A 23,158-nucleotide genomic window follows, 5' to 3' on the forward strand; every position below is an offset into this window, starting at 1 on the left:
ATAGTGTTTTCTCCACCATGAGCTGTTTTCCACTGCAGCAACATCACTGGACAGAGAGGGCTGCACCTGGAATCCTTTTAGGAGATGGCTCTGTTGCATGTTTACCTACACACCATCCCATGCAGGGTCTGTTGCTTTGCCAGCCCAATGCAGGCTGTGTCCCACACAGGAGAGGCACTCGTGCCCCTGGCCTGTGTCCCACCTAATGAGAGTCAAATAGTCTGCACAACCTCTAGTGAGGAGATGAATTGCATCAGAGATTTAAATGCTCCATGCATTAATTTGAACAGCAAGGCATCAGGCTGCACTCATCAGGAGAAATGATGTGCCCTAAACACAGAGGCCAACAGGCTTCAGGGTGGCACATGAGGAGATAAAAGTGTGGCTTTAGGGCACTGCAGCCATGGCCATATGACCCAAAGCACTGAGCTAACTCTTCTCATTCAATTACATTAGCTTTCCTTTGAAGGGGTAACTTCCTTGGCAGACTACATCATGTATTGTGTGGCTGTGCCACTCATAATTTTATGGCAGCTCAGCTGGCATCTGTCCTCCCCCAGTGAGCAGAAACCCCCAGAGCTGTCACAAGCACCACAGTGTGCTGTGGCTGATGTGGCATCAACACAGTCCTGTATTCCTGCCTGATCCAAATGAAATTTGTGTTGCTGGGTGATGGGAGGTCATGGATGAGTTGACTGCAGAAACACAGGCAGGGCAAGACACTCCATTAATATCTAATCTGCTCCATAAGTGACTTGAACAGCACTTGGCACAGATGCACAGGAGAGAGGAAGGTAATGGTGTCACATAAACACCTGAGAGGGACATCACTGGGGACACAGTTGCCACAAGAGACCTTTCCTGCAGTGGCTCCTGGTGTACAGAGTCCATCAGTTTTGGCTCATATTTTTCTCTCTTCTCCAAGGCAGAGGAAAGAAAGATCCCCAGTTTTACAGGCCAGAAGGAAACAGAGCAGACTGATGTGTAAGGCTCAGCAGCCCCCACACTTTAATATTCTTTCTAAAAAAAACTATTAAGTCTTTATGAGCTGCTTTTATGTGGAACCTTTTCTTTTCTCTGTGGACCAAAGAAGAAGAAATGAGAAATAGAGGACCTTGCAGCTAAAGCATCTTATGCCTTCTGTGAAACAGCTGGAAAATTCTGTTTTGGGGAATTTTTACCCAGTCAGCAATGCAGTGGAAGAAGAGAGTTGAGACTGCTAGAGCACAAGATGTGCTCCCCAAAGAAAGAGATCCAAGTCCAGTGCTTTGGCAGTTTTCACAACAGGCTTTTGCTGCACCACAGCAATAGGACAGTCTCCTGCATTTTCCCAAGGAATCAAAAGGAAAAAGATGCCCCTCAAGTGGGAAAATCTATTCAGACCTTTCAGAAAGCTGTGAAGGAGTCAGACCTTGAGTGGGACCATCTGCAGTCAGGATCTGCAAAGATTCCCATTACAAAACCAGCGATTATCCTTGCGACAACTCAGAGAGATGTTTTTGGCATGTCCTCTCACGCTCCAGCCTTGCTGTGTCGTGTGTAATTTCTATATTCTGTGTTTTAAAGAACATCATCTTGCAGAGAAGCTTATAGACTCATAGTGGATAACTGTGGGCTTTGCTCTCTGCTTTGCATTTCAATAACGACGGCTACAGTATATGCTTTAACCGCCCTGCTCCCTCTGTAACTTGTACACAGTTATAGGGAGTGTTGTTGCCAAAGCCATCATGTGATTTATTGACTCTCCACTGGGACAAGGGGGAAAACAGATACAACTTTGTGATTTTATTATAAGGAGACTGGGTTAATATTTCTAGGTGAAGCAAGCTACTATACCGAGTTCAAACATCTGAAGAGGGAGGTTAAGAAATCCTGAGTGTGGGGTGTAAGGATTATTCTGTCCTGGGGCAGTGCAGACGTCGTCTGAGGCGGGGAGCAGGAGAAGAAAGGAGACATTGTGACCCAATTCCAACACCTCCTGTGTGTACAGACGGAAGTGCTTAGCCTGTACAGGGACACGCGCGGGGGAAGGAATAGGAGAGAATTACAACATGGCACTTATATAAACAACACCCCAAATGATATAAAACATTAAAGAAAATTTGCACAACATCAAGCTCGGAATTTTTATAAAACATAAATATTTGGGGCGGGGGGGGTGAGTGGCTAAATGTGGGTTCATGTCACTACATAAAATAAAGATTTAAAGCTGCAATGTTCCACATTAAAACAACACACACAGGCACAACCCCCCTGAAAACAACATTTATGTTTCTTATTAGGCAGAAAATGATCACATGCCATGTGCTTTTCAAGATTATGATTGCATAATTATGTGAAAACATGAAAATGGATTCAATTAAAAACCTTTAAGATTCAATTTAGGGTTGGTTAAGAGAAATATGCAGCTCTCCCTCAACACAGCACTGAAAAGGTTTAACAAGTGCTGCAGCAAGAGAAAATGGCACAGACAGGAGCTGGCCTGAGGCTGCTCAGAGCTGCTGTGTGCAGCACTGCCTTCTGCCCTGGCTGTCCCCCAGTGCCACTGTCTCTGCTCCTGGTTACCACAAAAATAATAAAAATACATAAATAAATATGTGACATTAAAAATTCAATTCATTAACATAAAAGTTTGGTCCTGAGCCATCAGACCGTTTGCATCTGTGTTTAACTGCAAGGTCATGGTGATGTGTATCTCTCATGCACAATAGATGAGCTCAGATGCTTGGCTGAGCTGCAGCCTCAGGAACACATTGCACAGTGATTTCAATATTTTAGACCCTAACTCTAAAAGAAAAAAATAAAAAGGTGCACAAAAGCTATAACCTCCAAGCAAATGCAGTAACATAGAGACCTGCACAGAGCCCTATTGAATTAGAGTGACTGACCACAAGGCAGCACACCATCTGTCTTAATTTTGGATTTACTTGAGTCTTACTTGGCTCTTCCCAGGCTAGAAGGTGCAGCACTGATGGATTCGTTTTTAAAAGCAAAGCCTAAACCTTTCAAAATCAAGAAATGTAGAACCAGATTAATTTATTTTAAGGCCACATCTTTCTAGCTGCACAAACAGACCTTGATGTGAATATAAAGATGATTTACTTCTACTTTAAGACCTCCTTACCCTTGCAGACCAAAATAAAATTGAATTCATGTAAACAAGAAACAAACTTCTTAGCTTATTTTTTCATGGATCTTTCACATCATAGATTATACTCCCTGACTTTATTTATTCACGTATGCATTTCTTGTACCTAAATGTAAAGCCAGAAGCCAGACACCTCTCCTCACCCACAGCAATCTGGAGGTCTGGGACTGTGTGTTTTAGAAGTGGTACATTTATCTGTGTGGAAAAGAACAGCAAAATGCTGTGTCATTACCAGGCCTTTCCTACACTTGAAGCCTCCCAAAAAACAGTCGGTGGCCCTGGTTGCCTGGAAAAATATCTATTTTTCTTTGTCAGCTTGGTAAAGCTGCTCAAAATTACTAGTTTATTGCAAAAGTGCTTATTTGCACCTGCCTGAAGTTGTACAAACAAGCTAAAAGATGCAAAAATAGCAGGTATTTGAAATTTGTCTCCTAGTCCTTGAATGTTCACATGTCCAGGACAAGAACTGTTTTATCAAAGATGTTCCCCCTTAGAATAATGGAATACAAAACTTCTCTGCTTTGCTGTTCTTGCAACTCTGACATTATGACTGACATAGTTTGTAGCTTTTCGTTGTGTTCTTCAGAATGAGGTTTTAAAAAGGCAATAAATCCCACCAAAGCAAATACCTGCTGCAGAGGTAGATTGATCTGTTTGAGGAGAGCTTTCACTGCCGTCTGGAGCTCATACAAGAACAATTGAGTAGGGCAGTCTGAAGTATGATCCATACTTTCCACAGATTCTGAGCCAGAAAGGGTTTGGATCCATTCCCACTCATCTCTGTATGTTGAGTCAAGTTAAAATTAGAAATATAACAACAGTTCAGTGCACAAGCAGGAATTCAGTGTATGTGCATTTGGGATCTGTTGATCATTTAATCCTCATATACCAAACATTCTGAACTTGTGCAATCTTGATTGAAATCTAACTTTGAAAAGTTTTATTTTTCTAGCACATGTACATCAGGCTGAACATTCCTCTGGAAGCCCAGCTGCCTTTGAAATATTTCAGTAAGGCTTCTCACTTCAGGTTTTTTATTTTTTTCACATTCTTCATTCCCCATCTACCATAATATTTTAAAAAACATGGATTGGAAATTTCTACAATTAGCAGGAAGTTGGATGTCTGTGAAGAACTATCTTCTACTCACTGCAGCCAAAGAACTTCCTGCTTTGCTCCACATGTCTCTATTTGAGACCTGATAAATATGAGAATCTTAGTTCTGGATCCAATCCCTAATTCACACTGCCCAGTATTCAGTCTTGAAAAGCAGCCAGCATCAAACATTAAAAAAAAAAAAGTACAGGAAACCCCACTACAAGACAAGTAATAGTTGTGGTATAATCTGTTCCTAAATAAAGATCTGATCTTAAACTTCAAGAGTCAGGGATTGTTATAAACTCTGAAGCCTTAGGCTTTATATTCCTTCCAACATTGTTGTTAGTATTAACTACTACATTCTGGATATCCTTGTTATCCATGTAGATATCCAGTTCCTTTTTCCTCATGCAAAATTCTCAGCTGGTTGCTGAAATGATACGGGATTAAAAAGCTCCAGAAAAAGGCCAATAAAATGTGTTGCCCACTAGGCAGGGACCAGGCAGTACAAACAGTTCCCTTGCCAATGGATAAGGGAAGCAGTGAACAAAGGGAAAATGGCTTTCCCAGAGCACAGCAGTTTGCTGGCTGGTTGTGTTTATAAATATGGTTTTCAACTGCTGTGTGTTTGCTGTGGTTTACAGTGACAAACCAGATATCACACAAGAAAATAAAAAGAAAAATCCCCCACAGCAACACCCATAGTCAGTGAAAATCCATGGAAGGGGTGGCACTGGATCCACTGGAGGCTGAGTCAGGGCTGCAGGCTATGATCATCTGAACCGATCATTATCCCTGTGCAGAACTGGAATAACCATGGATTTTCATCCTCAGAAACCAATGGGCTCAATCCATGTGTTCTGGATTGGCCTTCAGGCTGCTGGGGAAACTCAGGTGCACCTGTTTAGCTCAGCATGGATCTCTGGGATGGCACACACTGGAGCCAAACCCTTCTGCCACCTACAATGGCAGAATTGCCTTGGCATTAACGTTTGGTCAATTGTTGCAAACTTAAACTGACTGTTCTGTGTGTGTGTGAATAGATCTGTAGATATCTGTACATTCACTTACTTGGAGACGTTGCTGTTGTCTCGGATTTTGACGTGACACAGGACATTGGGCAGCTTCTGCAACACCAGCACTTTGATCTGATCCACAGAGCTGCAGAGTTTCAGGTAACCCAGATACAAGCCGGGAGGGAGGCGCTGCTGACTTCGTTTGTGATAGGAAAGTATGTCCTGTTTTAAGGAAACAGCCCTACATAAAAATCTCTAATTTTTTTCCACATAAGCAGAAGAGTTTGGGAGCAAAAAGCAACAAATGTTTTTACAGCCGTTGTTCCCAATTCCAAAAGCATTTAAACACGTTCTTGAGCACATGAATAATCTCTGGTAGTTTGGGTGCACTTGGACAGCTTCTCACTTAAAGCCATACACAGGATCTCTAAGGTCTCCATGTCATGCAGGAATTGGCTCTGACAACCTGAGGTTTCAACCTTCTGCAACTGTGGTGTTTAATCTGGCTTAAATAACCCCCAGCTCTGCCTCCTGTCTGATCATTTCAGTGGTGAGCTGTGTCAGGGAACTGATCCTTCTGAAAAACAACTTGGGAAAAGGAGCAGTTGTTTTTCAGCAGGAGCAGCTCCCTGGTTCAGGTTTGGTTCGTGGCTACACAGGGGGAGCACAGCAGGACTGGGGAAGAGCTGGCAGAGAAGGGCTGCAGGAGCCAGGACTGTCCCCAAGGAAATCCCAGCCTACATCTCTCCAAAACCTGCTCTGTATCACCTGCTGTCAACAGGAAGATCTCTGTCAGCATGGGGGTTGCAAAATTGAATTAGTGGCAGCATTTTCTGAACAAATATCTTTATCAACAAATAGAGCTTGGAATAAATTAGTATTGATGGTGCATTTGCTGAGGCCAGGAGACATTTTTAGGGCTATGTATAGCAGTGCTCCAAAACTACCTGAAAAATGATGTCTGCTGCCATCCATCCTGAGAAATGTGTGCTTCTGCAGTGGGTGAGGATTAAGACACCTGGCCCTATGCCTTCACTCTTGGAACCATCAAATTATCTGCCAGTGCTATGCTTGGCTCTGACCACTGCAATTAGACCCTCATTTTCACAGGCACTTCATGAACAAAATACCCACTCGATGATTAAACAAGTAATAGAAGAAAGGGTGGGCATTAGATAGGAATGTGTAAACCATTAGGGGAACATTTTTTCCACTAGGATCTCTGTGGAAACCTGATCAGGCCTGTATTTTGCTTTTCCTAATATAAAACTTTTGCCCAGATTGACATTTTTCTGCACCTTTAACACACTGTAATACATTAAATCTAGCATAGATCAGGTAAGTTTTATTGTCTTTTGGAAATTTTTTAACGTTCCTAAAACCTGGTAACATATATTTTGATTGCCTGTCACTTCCCGGTATGAAAAGCAGAGTCTCTGCCCAAGAAAGTGCCTCTAGTTCAAAAATTAACCACAGCAGCCATGGTGTCATGGAGGGTGCTAAAGGAAGGACTAAGACACGATTTGTGTTGTATTTTGGGGAATTGTGCAACAGTTTTAGGGAGATTGGCTGCTGTTACCTACAGAAAACACGTGTTAATCTAAACATGAGCTGTGTCCGTTTAATGTGAGTTCAGAGATAATTCTTGAAGGGCTGAACTCCCACAGCTCTCAGTGATGGTAACTGAGCAGCTTCTGAGATCAATCCTTATCCTGGCATTTCTCTAATTGCAAATCTAGGAGCATGTTAGGCAGAAATTAAAGGAGGGTTATGGTCAGTAAAGAATTCTTTAGTGACTATACCAGGCTCCAAGGAACCCTGAACCCCACTGAACAAGTTTATTAAGTAGAACAGTAAAGTTTAAAACCTAGATTTAGTTTTCAAGGTTGGATGGAAAAATCTTATGGAGTGTAGAAATTCTAAGTGTCTGTATAGGTGCTTAAGAACATCCCAGAGAATTTTAAAGCTTTTTATATCCCTTGTGACAGAATTCCATAGCCTGGTTTCCCGAAATCGATAGAAACTACCATTCTCTGCTAGGACTTTGAAGTAATTTCTTTAGAATCTCATGGATATTTTGCATATTAAGGATCTGATCCCAGACCCACTGGAAGTAATATAAGTCTTTGCTCTCAATGGGAGCCTTGCCATTAATTTTATTGGGCACTGGACTAAGGCCTAAAATTCTAGAAGACGCTTCCAAAAATCAGGGCTCTGGCACAGGCTTTACAAAAGCAAATAACACACAGTAAGAGAAGCAAAGCACTACCTGGATTGTTATAAGCAAGATGTCTAATGCTGTTGGCTCCTCTGGAGTTGAAAGGGATTTCCTCTGGCTTTGTAGTTTGGATACCTGCATCCATTTGCCATTAAAAAATGAGTACAGACTCTCCACTTCTCTTACAGTAACTATCAGCATATTGCCATGTCGATCCTTGATTGGCTCATAAAAAACTCTGCCTAAATTGTGAGTTCCCAGCAAATTCTAGAAAACAAGCAAATTATAAAATGAAAGTTATTCATCATATATCAGGAGAATATTGCTTGAAATGCAGCTTTGTGCTCATTGACATCAGTGCTATTGACTTCACTAAAAATTAGACACACTGTGGTTCTCAAACCCTTGCCCTTCAGTCATATTATTTAGTGGCAAAAGGAAAAGTTTTTCCTTAGGTTGTGTTTGTGGATTGAGTTGTGGATCCTCTGATGTATTTGGGCCAGCAATGTTTAGTCCAATCTTTAAAGGAGAACATCAGAAGGATTATTACAACCCAATGCCTTTGTAAAAGACAAATTAATTAATTTATTTACTGCAAAGTAATTCACTTATTTGGGCCAAACTTCCTATTTTTCCCAGTCATGTAAAGATGAAGGATGTAATTTTTGAAAACACTCAGTGTTGGTCTGCTGGTGATTCCTTTGATTTGAACTTACTGAAGAGCTGGGTGCTTCTCTGAACCTTCCCAGAACCCAGAATATAAAATTCTTCCTCTTTCCCGAAATCATTCATAACAGACACTTTAAATGTTTTATTGCTATGTTCATTAACTATAATTTCCATTCTCTCTTCCCTGTTTTAAAATTATTCAGATTATTTTCAGCAACAAAAGCAAGAGACCCTGATGTTTAAATTGAATGTAAATAATTCTGGAGCTAAACCGTGGAGTGTGTTTGTGAAGAAACACAGGATTTGGAGAGACATAGACCCTTTTACTTCAGATACCAAGAATGTGCTAGACAAAACAGGCAGAAACTAACAAAACTACCAGGGCAAAGCTCTCCAGGAAAATATGTGAGGATTAAAGAAAAGTAATTTTAAAAGACTCCACATAAAATACATATTTTGGTTAAAATCCCTTTCCTCGCACAGTAAGGCATCTGCTTATAGGTGCAAACACACTCAATCCAGTGAGCAGCCACTGAAGAGATTCCCAGATGTCTTAAAGAAAAATGCCTGACATTTAAAATATGCTCATTACTTCGTGATTTTTCAAGAGACCTACAGTAAGCTGGATAGGGAGAGGGGTAGTTTAAAACGAAAACTTGAATTCACAATGGAGCACATTGTATATGTAGAGAAGTGCTGTACATTAATTTAATGACACTGTAAACTGATAGATTATTCTGAAATTATTTATCTGTACTTAGCAGGCAGTATTTACTTTTCAGCTGTATTATTAAATTGTTTATAAACTCTCAGTAGTCAGCATGGTGACTGGTTTGGGTGGCATAACTTGGCTATTTTAGCTCTGTGCATCCCTCTCCAGGGCAGACTGTAGGTGTCTATATAACACCTCTCATCTGCCTTTTTTAACTGTTCTGCCTTTTCGGATTTATCTCCTTCTGTGACTGACTCTGGGTGTCTTGAGTGTACATTTTGTGCTAATCCCTGTATCCCCAGCTGGGGCAGATCCTGGCAGCAGTCCTCAGCCATCTCATTGTCATATTAATCACTGCAGCACGTGAATGTGCCCAGATGAAAGCAAACGGTTCTTCACTGTCACTGTGTTGTGAATGACATTCCAGCACAGGGAATAATGGGGGACCTACTGGTATCAGTTTGGGATTGATTAATACACTAAAAAAGTTTTGTGTCTGCTTAGCTTGTTACCCCATCATCTGTGATTTGTTTGCTTTAGTTGGCTGCTGGTAACAGCAGGCAAAACTGCAGTCCCTGTTGTCTCTGAACCTACTGATCCAATCCCTGAGCAGCTGTGTTATCACTGATCTTTTCCATTCTGTCCTAAATTCCTGCAGAGTCAGTCTATTAACTGCCTCAATAAAAAGTATCCAACCATATAAACTTTATTGAGATCCTTCCACTGGTGGATCCCATTAGGCCACACACGGTTAGAGGCTGGCAGTTGGGTGACAATCCCTGTGTTCATCAGGGACCAAGCAAACAGAACAGACATTTAGGGCAATAAATCTGGCAAAACTTCAGCAGAGCAATGCACCACATGGGCACATTTGCTGTGTCTCCGTGTTTCAAGCTCTGCATTTTGCGTCTCTGGAAGCAAATAGAACCACGATGCTCTGGGAATGTTGGGTGTCTCCCAGTGCTCTGTCACAGGGGATCTGCACAGGGGGATGTGTGCTACCTGAGCTGAGCCAGCCACACTAGGAGAATATTCTGCAGATAGAGTTAAAACTTTCTCCAGTGACAGCTCAAAGGACTGACAAGCAGCTGCTGCTTAACACAGGTGGTCCTCCAATAAAGGTGCAGCAGGCTGGCATTGATATATTTCGGGGCACTTTGGGGAAATCAGCAGACAGGTGGCTGCCCAGAAGGCTGCTCTCCTGCACAGCATGCTCTGCCAAAAGGTGTGAAACAACCCCACATGGATATTGTTCAGAATGGCCCCACAGTGTGGGGCTCTCCCAGCTGCTGCAAACCAGGTTATTTGCTGACACAACCTGTGGGATGATGTGACAACACAGAGCCCAGCAAGGAGGATCTTCAGTCATGCCATGAATGTATCACTGATTTTCTGGGAAGATTTAGTGATTTCACTCCAAAGAAAGGTAGAAGAAAGTGAGGCTTGGATAGACTTTTTCTGTGACAATCATGCCCACAGCTTTTTGAAAATGTATTATTTCCCCTCAAAAGTAACTATTTTAATGCAAGTGTTGCCAGCCAGCTAGAGTTTTCATGTTGTTGTGAAACCCAGCTTCAAAGCTTTACAATGAATGTGGAAATGTTCTGCTGGAGAAAGTGTAATTTCTATTTGCACAACAAGTAGTGAACTGAGACACAGGAGGATTTAAATGACTTGTTCAGTACCACTAAGGTACCATCAGAGGTTGGAACAGAGCAGAGTTTAAATGCTTCATTAATAGGTTAATAATTAATAATGAATAGGACTATAAGAGGCTTTTGAGCAGCAAATATTAGGATTTTAATGCTCTAATTACCAATCTGCAAACTCACAGGCTTATCTGCAGTCATTATTTACTGATTCACATCTGTTTGGTTTTTTTCAGCCACTATTGCTTCTTTCCTTTGCTATTCCTACTCTTTACTTAAATATAAGTCATTCCTTCCAGCTGGCAGGAGAGGCTCAGTGCCTCATTTCCCTGGAGATGAGAATGCTGCTCAAAAACAGTCCAAGGGATAGCTGGCAGTTCTGGAGATCAGAAAGTCACTGAGCTAACAGCAGGAATATGCCACAGGACCCACCTGTAGCTGTGCTGCTGCTGAAAGCATCTTCTGCCTGGCCTGCAATGCTGTGGATGAGGACACAGACACAGCCATGTTCTGCCTCAGCCACCTGATGTCATCCCACATGCAAGACAACTGCAAAAACAGAGACACTTCAATCAGTTCTTGTTCTCAGCATTTGCAAAAGCAGAAACAATATTAAAATACATTTTGGACTTGGAAAAATCAGTAGGTATTGCACATTTTGAGTTTCTGGGGATGGCAATCAGCTCTCTGAATAAACATGACATGGGTACTGACTGAGACCCAGAAGGTGTTGTGTAAACACCATGAACCTGTTTCAGTTTCAGTTGTGCAAAACTGATTTACTGTTCTTTGTGGTGTAAAAAAAGTAGTGTGAAGACGACTTGAGCGATGGCACAACAACACCACCAAATTTAAAACCTCTCATTATTCCTTTAGGCTCCTGCTCTAAATGAACATAGAACCTTTCTGTACCCACACAGCAATCACTCATGTAGGATCATACACTGAGAGTTAATTGTGCCACTGTCAGTGACCCAGTCAGGATTTAATCCACATAAATGGTTTGTGAAAATTGCCTTTAACATGAGTGATAAAGCACTTAATCATTCAGCTTTTTAATGACATCATTTCACACATTTAGAGTGATGAGCTAAGGTCTGTGCATTGCTAGCAAAAAGATTGCAGAAGCAATAGATGAAATTAGACTCCCATTACCTTTGTGAACCACAGGAAATCCTGCATAACTGAACTACTGTGAGAGTCATCGATTTCCACAATTGGGATTTGATCTTCATTGGTTACTAACAAATTGTCTTTGTAAAAAAGTATAACAGATAAGTAGAGTCCCCTAAAGAGAGAAGGAAACACTATCAAACACCTTTCATGTCTATTCACATCCATGCCAAATTTAGTTAAAGAATCACAGATGTTAAGCTCTGAGGAGACAAAGTAGATCATCTGGTCTTAACTTCTGTATAATATAGGTCATGCAACTTCAGGCAGTGAATTCTGAAAAATATTTGGGAAGTTTATCATTCTAGATGATGTGAGACTGCATGAATCTAAGAAATCATGGAGCTGTGCAAGACATTGAGATCAGTTTTACTGAGAATTTTGCTGGAGTACACAGTACACAATGGAAGCTTTATGCCCTTTAGAAATCAGAAATTTTACTAAAACTTATCATTAATGTGCTTAGTTCTGCCCTCCTTTACTTCAGAGCAAATCTGAAGTAACTCAGTTGAAATCAGGTGGGTTATTATGGATTTACATTGGTATAATTGAGTGTAATTTGGCCAACATATCTGCAAACCTGTTTAAAGAGATCATTCCTTTCAATATTTACTCTTGCAATTAGTTTCATACGTTAAGTAGTTACTGCAGGGAATTTAAAGACTCCGGAGAGCTCTTCTGAAAGAATCAAACTCTTATCAAAATACAAAGAAGAAAAAGCAAACTGAACACTCTTGGCAATGAAAGAAGAAGTAATCCAGCATAACCAACTTCCATTTGCTAAAGCAAATTATCAGAGCTGAGAGTTGGGTCACAGTGGGCTGCAAACCCAGCTGAGGATGTCAGAGAGTTCTACATGTGCAGCTTGTTGCCAGTGGACTATTCAAATGTGTTATCTGAGCTCTGTGCTTTCTGTTATGAATGGATAAATGTCATCGTTTCATTCCTGAGCAGCAGCAGAGGCAGTGCATTCAAACTGCTCAGTAGCTGCATTTTAGGTTTGCACAGAATATTTCACTCTTACAATTTGAATCCATTTCCAACCGTAACAAGGAAAAGATTCTATTGATTTCAGTAAGAGCTGGAGCATTATTTTCCTGTCAGCTGCACTAGTCTCAGACATCTGTGATTTTATCAGGTTCATTCTGACCAATTGCTGTCTCATCAGTAGTGACATATTCACATTTCTAAGGTGCTTTTCTCTATTGCAGAAGAACAGCAATTACTAAAACTCAGAATGTCTGGGAGATAAAAGGAATGACAAACCGTTTCAGAGTCTTCACAAACTTGTTTGATGAATGGAAAAGGTGCTTCAGGCTTCTGGAAACCGATTGCTTGCGACCCGCGTTTTGTAATTTAGAACTTTCTGAAATGGAAAAAAGAAGCAAACCAAACCTGGCTCTTACATTTCAGTCAGTGTCTCATAAAATACCTTTGTTTCTTGAACCACAGTACTAAATTTCAGGCAGTGGCCATTATATTCCTTTCAAAAGACATTTGGAAAGATGCTCTAATGCAGCCCTTTGATGGTGCATTAACCCTTTCGTTAACTTAGTGATACACAAGAGCAGCAAACTCAGACAAGATAAAGATGTTGTGCTCTGAGAAAAACTTGAACTAGCACTACGAAGTCTTAATACTCAGAAATGGATGGAAATTTTGCAAGTGATCTCAAAAATCCGTGATCAGATTTGAATCTTTGGTAAACTTCTTTGGGTGTTGGAATTCCTCAGTTTTTGTCCAAATGTTGCTACACAAGTGAATAATTGGTGCCCTGGCAGTCACTGACATCCCAGCATCACCAGTATAACCTAAAGAAAAGCTTTAAGGAGACAATGAGCTTGACCCTCATCTTTCTGTGTATCACATTAAATGCATCTGCTTTTGCTTGGATATTTTTGCCAATCACAACAACTTCCACTCGTGAATTGCCTCAGAGCTTTCACAGTTACCTTTGCTCCCAAGTAATCTGGAATCCAAGGAAGAGGTGTTCAGCTCATTTGTTCACTTCATGTCAAAGCTGAGACCTGCTGTGTGCATGCCAGCATCTCCAGGCCAGCTCTCCAATAGAAGAATTTTATAAATTGAAATATTGTCCCAATGTTCTAAAAAAAGTACTGTTAGATTTTTATACAATGGATTCTGCAGGACTTTATAATGTCCTGGCAGTTGCTGTCCACACCTGGATTTGAAAGCAATGGGCACTTAACACTGTTTGGGTTTGGTTTTCTTTTCTTGCACTGTCTGTCCTGTTAAATGCTGTTGTAAGAGAAACAGCAGAAATAATTAATTTGAAAGAAAGAGTTAATTCTTCAGGTATTGGCTGTGATATTAAAAGAAAGACAAGAAGAAAAATGTAACTGCAAAATCACATCTCAGTTTCCCAGGATCTGCCTGTTTGTTTGGATGAAGCATGGATCCCCATCCAGACTGGAGTGTGAAACATTTTGAGGGACACCCTTCTCCAGAGAGAGAAAAAAAAGACTCATGAAGAGCCACTTGCTGAAAGCTGCTGATCATCTGCTAAGGTGTTCTCAGAGTATTTCTCACTTACCCCTGGTGCAGATAGGAGGTGCCTGTCTGTATCTCCCTAGAGAGTTCTAAGTTTGAACATTTGAAGAACATCTAAATTTGCTGTTGTCAAAACCCCATCTGTGGGAGTGCTCAGCATATTTTTAAATGCTGAATAAATTTGCACCATGGTTAGCACGTTGAAAGCCCCAGCAAGCAGACACGTTGTGAGCAATAATTACTGCTCTGGGAACAGCGAGTACAAAGAGAACAGAGTTCTATTGGGGGTGAAATCATACAACTCAGATGTATGAGACTTATTAGATCATCAAATCCATTGTCTTTCCAGTGCAAACTTGTTCTCCATGGCATATTCTCCAATGCACTCTTCAGCTTAAACAGACTCATCCAAATTCATGACTACTCCTTTGAAGCAACTGACCTTTGTTTTCTTTTCCTTCTGAAAATATTAATTTGTATTTCTATCCATATCTCCTCAGATAACTGTTATTTCACTGTGAACATTTTTTCAGTGTATTGCAGTAATGTAAACCAAATGCTACATGAAAACTCCTGACTTATTGTTTGTTCTTCCAAGGTTAAGACCAATTTAGGAATATAAATTTCATTCTAATTATTTTCTTCTGTATTCTCTCCATCTACAGAGGAATGGAGGAGGAAATTACTGAAGGCAAAGCAACATAATTCTGTATAAAACACCCAGAGACTACAGCATTAAAATAAGAGGGCACATTACAAGTGAAATATATGTTATTGGTCTATTCAGTGGTTTGGGTTTAGTCCACAGCTTTGCAGAAGCCAACAGCAAAAGAAATATTGTAAAACTAGATGGAGACTGTAATCTCTCCTACATTGCTATTTGCTTTTGTTTTACAGTATTGTGTCTCTAGAAGCCAGAAAACATGGAGCTGAGATTAGAGGATAATTTGCCTCTGCAGGAAATGGAACTTTGTCTGTTACTTAATTAACTAATAAATAACATAGAGAAACCTTCATGGAAAAGCACCAGTAGCAACACAGTAAGTTTATATTAATAAATGATACAGCAATAGAGCTGTGAGCTCTTTTAATAGAAGCCTGGGAGTGAACACATAGCAGCCAAGATGGGAGAATTTCCAGTGATTAGATTTAGATCAGAAGCATCCAAACCTGGATTGAAATAGGCAATTAAATAAAAAGGTGTATTTATGACATTGGCAGTCTTTCTCTTTGAAGGTAGAGGGTGTATACATGTTTCTTTGCATTTTTTACATAAATACAACCAATACTTAAAAGGAACCTTGTGGAAGAACAAGAACCAAGTTGCCCCCTCATGCTCATGTGCATCTGGGGTCACTTCTTAAATTCCCAGCCTGAACTTCTCAGTCTATGGCTTGGTTCTCAAGTCTACTTTTGTATATTGCTACAAAGAACTGTAATCTAAACATTTTAAATGCCCTGTGCAGTCAGAGATCCCTCTCTTTGCTAAATGCAATTAAGACTGTTGCTCTGCTTGTGAATCAAATTAAAATGAGAACATTTTTATTTCACCTCTGACTTGTCTAGTAAAAGATATTTCGACTGAATTTCAGAAAGAAAATATCTGGTAAGAATTTTACTGAAGAGTCGGGTTCCTTTCTTAATGAAGCGTCACACAATTACTTAATCCACTCTGAATTGTTTGGAAAGAAAGATCTACAAGAAAAAAAATACTTAAAAATATATACTTGAAGTGTTGCCAGGACATAAAATTGTAGTCACTCAGTAGTGATAGTCTGTAGTATGGTATTATGAAGACAAATGGATGACTGTTATTTGTAATCATCAGGGTTTTCCAGAAGATTAAACATATGAAAGCAAAGCTTCCTAACTAATTCCCTAGGAGATTTCATCACATCACAGAGCAGGTTCAAAAGCAACAGCTGATCTAATTCCAAAAGCTCTTAAACTCACTGTACATTCCAGTGTATTCTCCCTGGTATTTTTGTAAGCTTGTTTTCTGCAGCCCCTGCAACGCAAAGCACAGGGCAAAAGGCAGAGCCTGAATGAGCAGACTTGGGCAAAGGATCTGCCTGGAATGTGGGCAATGTCCTCTCCCAGATCCTGCAGGAGCAGCAGCACACAGCCTTGCTCCTGCAGCTCCTCTGGGCTCTGAGGCTTTTGCCTATGTTGTTCAAGTCATCTCAGATCTTTGATGATTAGCCTGTTTTTTCCACCTCTTTTTCACTCATCCTGCACTCTCCTTGAGCAGCTCAAGCAGCATGAGCAGGGCATCCCCCACAGGAATCACTGTGGGACCAGCCTGGACAGCAGGTCTGATCCCAGCTCTGTCCTCAGTGAGCTCTAATTCATGCAGAGCCTGTTCTGCTCTCACAGCACATCAGGGCTGCAGGCAGATTCAAGGATCCTCCTCAAACCGTGTCCAGCTCTTTACTGACAGCTCTACAGCAGATGGGGCAAACAGAGATAAAGGATTGGGAATGACCAGAGTTTGGTAAAGGCAATCAGTGGCAACAAACAGAGAAATGCTTGGGCAGGTCCTCAGCCTGTGTGTGACAGCAGGGCCATGCTGACTGCCACCCTGTCACTCAATCATGCCCATTTACATTCATCAAGTATCGAGATCAAGCCTCTGATATGAAGTGAAAGCTGTTATTTGGGATTTTCATATACAGCAGCTTGTCTCAGATCCGTGATCAAACTCCTCAGATTCCACTGAGGTTGATAAACACCAGAATCAAATTTCAGTGTCAAAGTAATGTCATAATTCTTACTTTTCCTGCACACTTTGTTTTGATTCCTTACCAAATTAGTGAAATAAAAGGGATTTACATCAGTCATATATTTAAGGGAAGTTCCAAAGGTTCTCCTATGATGATGGCATCCTGATTTATCCAAAATATACTACTGTGTAATGCTAGCGTTACAAGCAATTATGAGATTTTTATTTGGTTGGAGGCAAGGGTGTTGCTCAGGCTGACTCCAGAGTGTGATACTGCCCCATGTGAGGTCCCACAGCCTTTCAGGCATAGAAGGAAATATTCTGAGCTAAACAAATTTTTTTCTATTGTTGTTACTTACTATTTAAGGAAAAGGTGTTAGGAAATCAACAACTTGAGTTGACTGTGCTCAGTTTTGAGACTGGGGTTAATTTCTGGAGCAGTGGAATTTTATAAGAACCAGGCACTGGTGTCAGATTCTCAAAAGGAGGGATTTTCTGCCTGATGTTTATAACTGCTTCTGTTCTGGGCTGCTCTGTCAGTAAAACAATTTATACTGAGAATATTTTCAGATGTTCCATCACTTACTCCCTGTTGACTGGGAAGTTGGCCTGAAAGACCCGAGAAGGACACTAACTCCAGAAAGGAAAAACTGCACCACAACAAAAGCCTTCTTTAATAGCACAAAAAGCCATGTAAGAGATAGAACACATCACCTGTATTTTCAGCACCAAGACCACCTGCAAGTGATAACCCTTGCATGAATTTTAATTAGAGAAACAACATTTTCTTGCAATTCTCCTTTCCCTTTTGCAGCACTTCAGATGAATAGTTTAAGTTGCTATGGTTACAGTGGGTTGTGGCAAGACTGTGTATCACTGTGATGGTGACAAATTTGCACGTAAAGAACAAAGGCTGCATCTTCTCCTTTCAGCCAGGTGATTTTAGCCCTCAGTATTTCTATGATTTTAAATCAATTGATGCAACTTGACATAGCAGTCATACTAGGTGAAGAAAAATGAAACCTTCATGGTAGTTTAACTTTTCAGTTTAAAATAAGTCCCTTTGCAATGAAGCATTATTCCAGTTAGAAGTTTATTTTAAGAAAATAAATAGTACTTTTCAACAACCCGTATAGAACAGGAGTTTTTATATATGCTCTAAAAAGAATGCCAAGCTGTTGCCTTGGCTCTTGAGCTATTAAAGGCACAGTCTGTTTCTCATGAATGAAGATTGGCTGAGAGTCGAACTCTCTCCCAGTTTTGATCCATTCTGTTTGGAAATGTAGCAATCTTATCTTCCCATTTAATTGTGCAAGTATTTTTTCATTATGGATTGGCATGACATCCACTTAGTGTCTTCCATTTGGAGGCAGCCAATTCCCCCCTTTTGATCCAAACCAGTTGTTAACTGTCTAGAGTATTTCTTTATATGGAAAAAATAAAAAAGCTGTCCTTGAGACATTTTAGTGGAATCCTGTGTGAGACTAATTTGTAGGGAAAAACAAATCAATAGGTGTGTACAGAGGGAGGAAGAGTCTGTCTGTGTGTGTGCACATTGTAGCCTTCAGATGTTTTCATCCAGCTAATTTCAAGGGTTAAGAGCGAGATAGTGTGCTAAAGTGATTCCAGATGGGCCAATATTAATATCTTTCTTTTCCTGATGAATGAGAAGGTATGACCTAGTTAGAAAACTGCTAAAATTACAGGCGCCACAGAGGCTTCAGCCGGTGCCCTACCACATAGATATTTATCCTTACCTCTGCAATTATAGTGCTGATGAGCTGCTCGAACCTGCTGAAGGAGGCGTTCCAGGGCCTCAGTGTGTCCCCTGTGCCGAGGCTCTCTTCCACTGCAGTCTTTCCAGTCTATTGAACAAAGGAAATAAACAGAAATTAAACACAAAGGTGCAGGAGAAGGTCTAAAAATATTTTCTTGCCTCTGGTACTTCTTGGCTTTAGAGGGGTTTTATATCTTGGCAGGCAGGAGTTGCTGTTTTTAAGTCTGTTGTTACTTATACACTGAGTTTTCTTTGCCTTGTCCCAGCTGGGTAATTAATCATAAGGATTATTAACAAAGAGCTCACAACCAGCTCTGAGAAGCTCCTGTAGTGCCTGACTTGCCAATGGCTTTTTCTCCTCATGAATGGCTCTGGTGCTGCAGCCAGGGCTCTCTCAGCCTCTCCTGACACTCAGCCCCTCACCAAGGTCACACACTGCTTCTTCTGCCACCCTTTCCAACACCAGGAGGCTCCACAGCTCACCCACAGCTCTGCAAAGCAGGGAATGAACATCTTCCTGCACCCAGAGCTTGCCTGCAGCCAGAGAAATATGCTTGGAGTAAAATCACTTCTGGAGATGTGCTGAACAAACGCTGGCAGTTCCTGCCCTGGAGTCCACAGGCTGCTCAGCACTGCACTCCTGAGGCAAAAACCTGCTGTGTCTCTCCCACACACCTTCCACCTCCAACAGACTTGGTTTTCACTCGCTGCTAATGACAATCTCAGTCTTGATTTTTAAAAAAACAAACTCATCACAAATAAGCAGTAGAAAACCATGTGTATCAGAGAGGAACGCTTTAATTCCAGCCTTGGCTATTTTCATACTTTGATTATAATGACAAAAGCGTATTGCACCCATTTCCTGACCCAAAGGAATGGTGGATCAAGGTATTAAGAGGTCTGTCTGCACAGGAGACATGCTCCCATCTTGCTGGCACGGAGGCCATGTATGCACTCACAGCCACCAGCAGTTTGCTCACTCACTAAATATACAGATCCAGTTTCTAGTGCAAGTTTGGAGTCAAGCATTCCTTCCAATGGGCTCACTATGCCAGGGATATAAATACCTGTTTATTTACATTTAGTGAAGCAGCCAGAATGAGCCCCATGAAAGGCTGGAAAGAGAAGCCATTTGGTATCCCGATAGCCTGTGGGCAGTGTGACAGCTGCAGAGGGGCTGTCCTGTGTGCTCTGTGCTTCTGTAGGCACCAGGGCCAGCTGCATTTGCTGCTCTGTGTGGGGAAAATGTCCTTAGATCTCCTGTGAGCAGCCAGGAGGGACCAACTGCAACTCACTAGTCTCAAAGTGCTTTGGTGTTATGAGACTGGCAGACTTTGAAACAACCTTGTGATTTCTCTCCAAACTTTTTGAACCTCCAGATTGCTGACTACCTTAAAAAGGACACAGAAACCAGGCCAGCTTCCCTTATTGTCCATCACCCACCTGCTAATGAATGAACCTAGAAATGTTCCTGCTTGCTAGGATTTCCCAGAACAGCTGCACAATGTTGGCCACCACTTTCCAGGCTGCTGCTGCTTGTGGGGAAACAGGAGGGCAGTGGCAAGTGCTCACTGTCATCATACACAGACACATCTCGAAGGATGTCACCAACCTTTGATGCTCTAGGATTGGACTGGATCAGGATCAGGCCCTGAAGCTTTCCTTTCCCTTGCATATTCTTCTGGCTGCTGTTACAGACAGCTTTGTAGGGCATTAATGTGTTCCCATTTAAATTTTAGCTTGGGGCCATATTTTGTTATGCAACAGTGGTGTAATGTCAGATTGCTGCCTCCTTGCCAAGCACAAATCTGCCAGTTTTCAAAACCAGTGGTGAAGGCAGTCATGTGAATAAGGAAGTTCTGCCCCCAGTAACAACAATGGTAAATTACATTTTGTTTCTCTGATGTGAATATAACTTAATGAAAAGATTTGCATTTAGGCTCTGCTGGTCTTACTGTAAAGCTTAAGCCCCAAACCCAGCAATTCCAGAACTTTCTGTACCCTAGCACCCTGAGACACTGTACAAGGGAATGAACAGAATTCTCTCCATAGCTTTTGTGCTGATCCACTGAAACCTGCAGGAAAACTTCCCTCACGCCCAAAACTTTGGAATTGGCACATAATGTCACATTTCAGGTTAATAATGGGGCTATAAAAAGGGAAGGCAATGCAATATGCTCAAAGCAAAATTCACATCATACAAAGCCGCAGTCTTAAATGCCCCCTGTCTTGCCAGGAGTGCTCCTTCTTTGGGGATATTTGGATGACTAACTGGCAGCTACTGTGAAAGAATCTGTCCCCCAGCTGATGTAAATATTGGGTTTGTGGGGCCAAGTCCTGTGTAGTTACACCTGGCTATAGTCAAGGTAATTGCACATCACCAAGTTAGTTATCCACAGTAGATTTTCCCCCATGATTGCAGCCCATTTTTGTTCTCAAGCAGAATATTTCTTTAGCCTAGTTCTGGTATTGTTATGGAGCAAACACAAGAACAAAATTGAAGCAAAATGGGACAATGGTGCTGCAAGAGCCTTATTTATCCAACCCTCTCCATTATGGCTACTGAGAGTAGGTACAGCTTGTTATATTTTCTCACATTAGCATGCAAGGTTATTAAAGTGCTACATTAGCCTAATAAAAACTAGTGTTAATGCAATAAAAAGAAAAGTCCCACTTTACTGCATTAATCAATACAAGGGGAGCTGTAATAGACTGAGCCAGTTTGGCAGGGAACACTAAGTCTGGAAAAGCAACTAACAATACAATGTGATTATAATAGATTAAAAAGTACAAATGACAAATCATAGCCCTAATGGAGTCTGAGAAAACCTGTTAGAGGTTGGAAAAGGAAGAAAAGCTTTTGGACATTTCTGGAACATTTACAGGCTACATCCTACCACCATGTGTGTCCACACTGGAGTATTTTATATACAGGGTGCTGTAAGAATGGCCCAGTGAGGGGGATCTGTAATGCTATGAGGCAGAATATAAAATGACATGAGATACATGTAAATGTTTTGCTTCTAGGAGCTCAGAATCAGGTTTTGATTCATTCATGTACTGAAAAATGAAGTTCCATATATCAGAACTCTCCTAGGAGAAATAAAGGTTAAAATATTTCTCATTTTTAAAAGTGTTAATGACCAGACAACAATGTTCTGTCAAAGCACTGGAGAAGAATAAAAGCTAAGATATAAATATACATATATTACTATTTTGCTTATTTGGGGGTTTGGAAGGAATTGAGTTTTATTATTTATTTCACTCCTAGATGACAAACAATCACATCATGAACTCCAACATCACTAAGCAAACTGGGAGGGCAGACAAACCCAACCTACTTGAAGGAGAAGCATATTCAGGAGTAGATTTGCATGGAGGTCCCCATCCTCTCATGTTGTATGCTGAGACACGGACATAATACCTCTGGCCCTGCAAATGGAAACAACTGGAGTCAAAACCATCACTGGATTCAAAATCTTGGCTTCAACAACTGCAAAGCAGTCCCTCACAGAGGTTTTTTTCATTGAGAAACTTAAATAGCTTTAAGAACTTAAATGCACCATGTTAGAGTGAAATATATTACAAAGATTTGAGGATGAGGTTTGTGATGCATTTCTGTTCGGAGTTAAACAGATATACAAAGATAAATAACAAAAATGAAAATAATTGCCATCAATATGTGCATTCCTGGAAGAAGGAGAAGAGAAAGAGTTGTTATTTGAGGTACTGGTCATCTGAGTCACGTCTAGATCTCTCTAGAGCCTTTGATCTGCACTAATATTATCTTATGATCCAGAAAACAGCAGCTTTTGCTCCAGTCTTTCCTGATTCCCCATGGAATGATAGCTCACAAAATGGTTCACACTGTCAATTCCTTTGTGACTCTTGGATTATGGCTACCAGATGTGTTTAATCACTGGAACAGTGCTGCTACAAGAAAGGCACTGCAGTGATTTCCAAGGGGTGGGGATGCAAATTCTCCCATCTTTGTATCACTGGGGGACTAAATGAGTCCTCTGGCACTCACCGTCCTGAGACCCGTCATGGAGCACCTCAGAGAATGAACATTATCCATGATTATTTCACCAGCCAAATGAGAAAAGTCTTCTGAAGAGCTCCATTCCACTATGAAACAAATGGCAGAAGAAAATCAAGTCAGGTACCAGACCAAGCAAAGAAGTCAAAGGACTTGAATCCCTCACAGGTTAACTTTTCTCCCAGTGGTTTCCCAGTCCATGTGGATACTAAGTCCTGTTTAACAGTGGTGTTTAGCAAATGCACAGTAATTAAATTAGATCTCTGTGTAGGGGAGACAAAACCAAAATATTGTTCAAAAGCTTTTCAGGAAAGAATGCTTAAAAATAGGCTGCAATACAAATTAGTCAGCATTGCCCTCATTTAAACAATTCCCTTTCAAAGAAAGGGAAGTAGTGGAAAAGAGAAGGTGGAGGAATTGGAGCTG

The 23,158-nt window shown here is 41.0% G+C and overlaps 1 protein-coding gene across 1 annotated transcript in view; it reads right to left on the reverse strand.

The window, feature by feature from the left end:
* ANKFN1 (ankyrin repeat and fibronectin type III domain containing 1) overlaps window positions 1-23,158 on the reverse strand; it is a 109,848-nt gene that overhangs the window by 15,302 nt on the left and 71,388 nt on the right. The window contains exons 7-16 of the mRNA XM_085077582.1: window positions 22,724-22,821; window positions 22,035-22,125; window positions 18,674-18,781; window positions 12,950-13,049; window positions 11,666-11,798; window positions 10,943-11,059; window positions 7,532-7,747; window positions 5,318-5,484; window positions 3,778-3,928; window positions 1,837-2,005 (exon numbers count right to left, since the gene is read on the reverse strand). Coding sequence (XP_084933708.1) covers window positions 1,837-2,005; window positions 3,778-3,928; window positions 5,318-5,484; window positions 7,532-7,747; window positions 10,943-11,059; window positions 11,666-11,798; window positions 12,950-13,049; window positions 18,674-18,781; window positions 22,035-22,125; window positions 22,724-22,821 — 1,350 coding nt within the window. The remainder of the gene's footprint in view (window positions 1-1,836; window positions 2,006-3,777; window positions 3,929-5,317; window positions 5,485-7,531; window positions 7,748-10,942; window positions 11,060-11,665; window positions 11,799-12,949; window positions 13,050-18,673; window positions 18,782-22,034; window positions 22,126-22,723; window positions 22,822-23,158) is intronic.

Source organism: Lichenostomus cassidix, chromosome 18, assembly GCF_008360975.1.
Source record: "Lichenostomus cassidix isolate B80296 chromosome 18, HeHo_3.0, whole genome shotgun sequence".
In the NCBI taxonomy this organism is placed as follows: Eukaryota; Metazoa; Chordata; class Aves; order Passeriformes; family Meliphagidae; genus Lichenostomus; species Lichenostomus cassidix.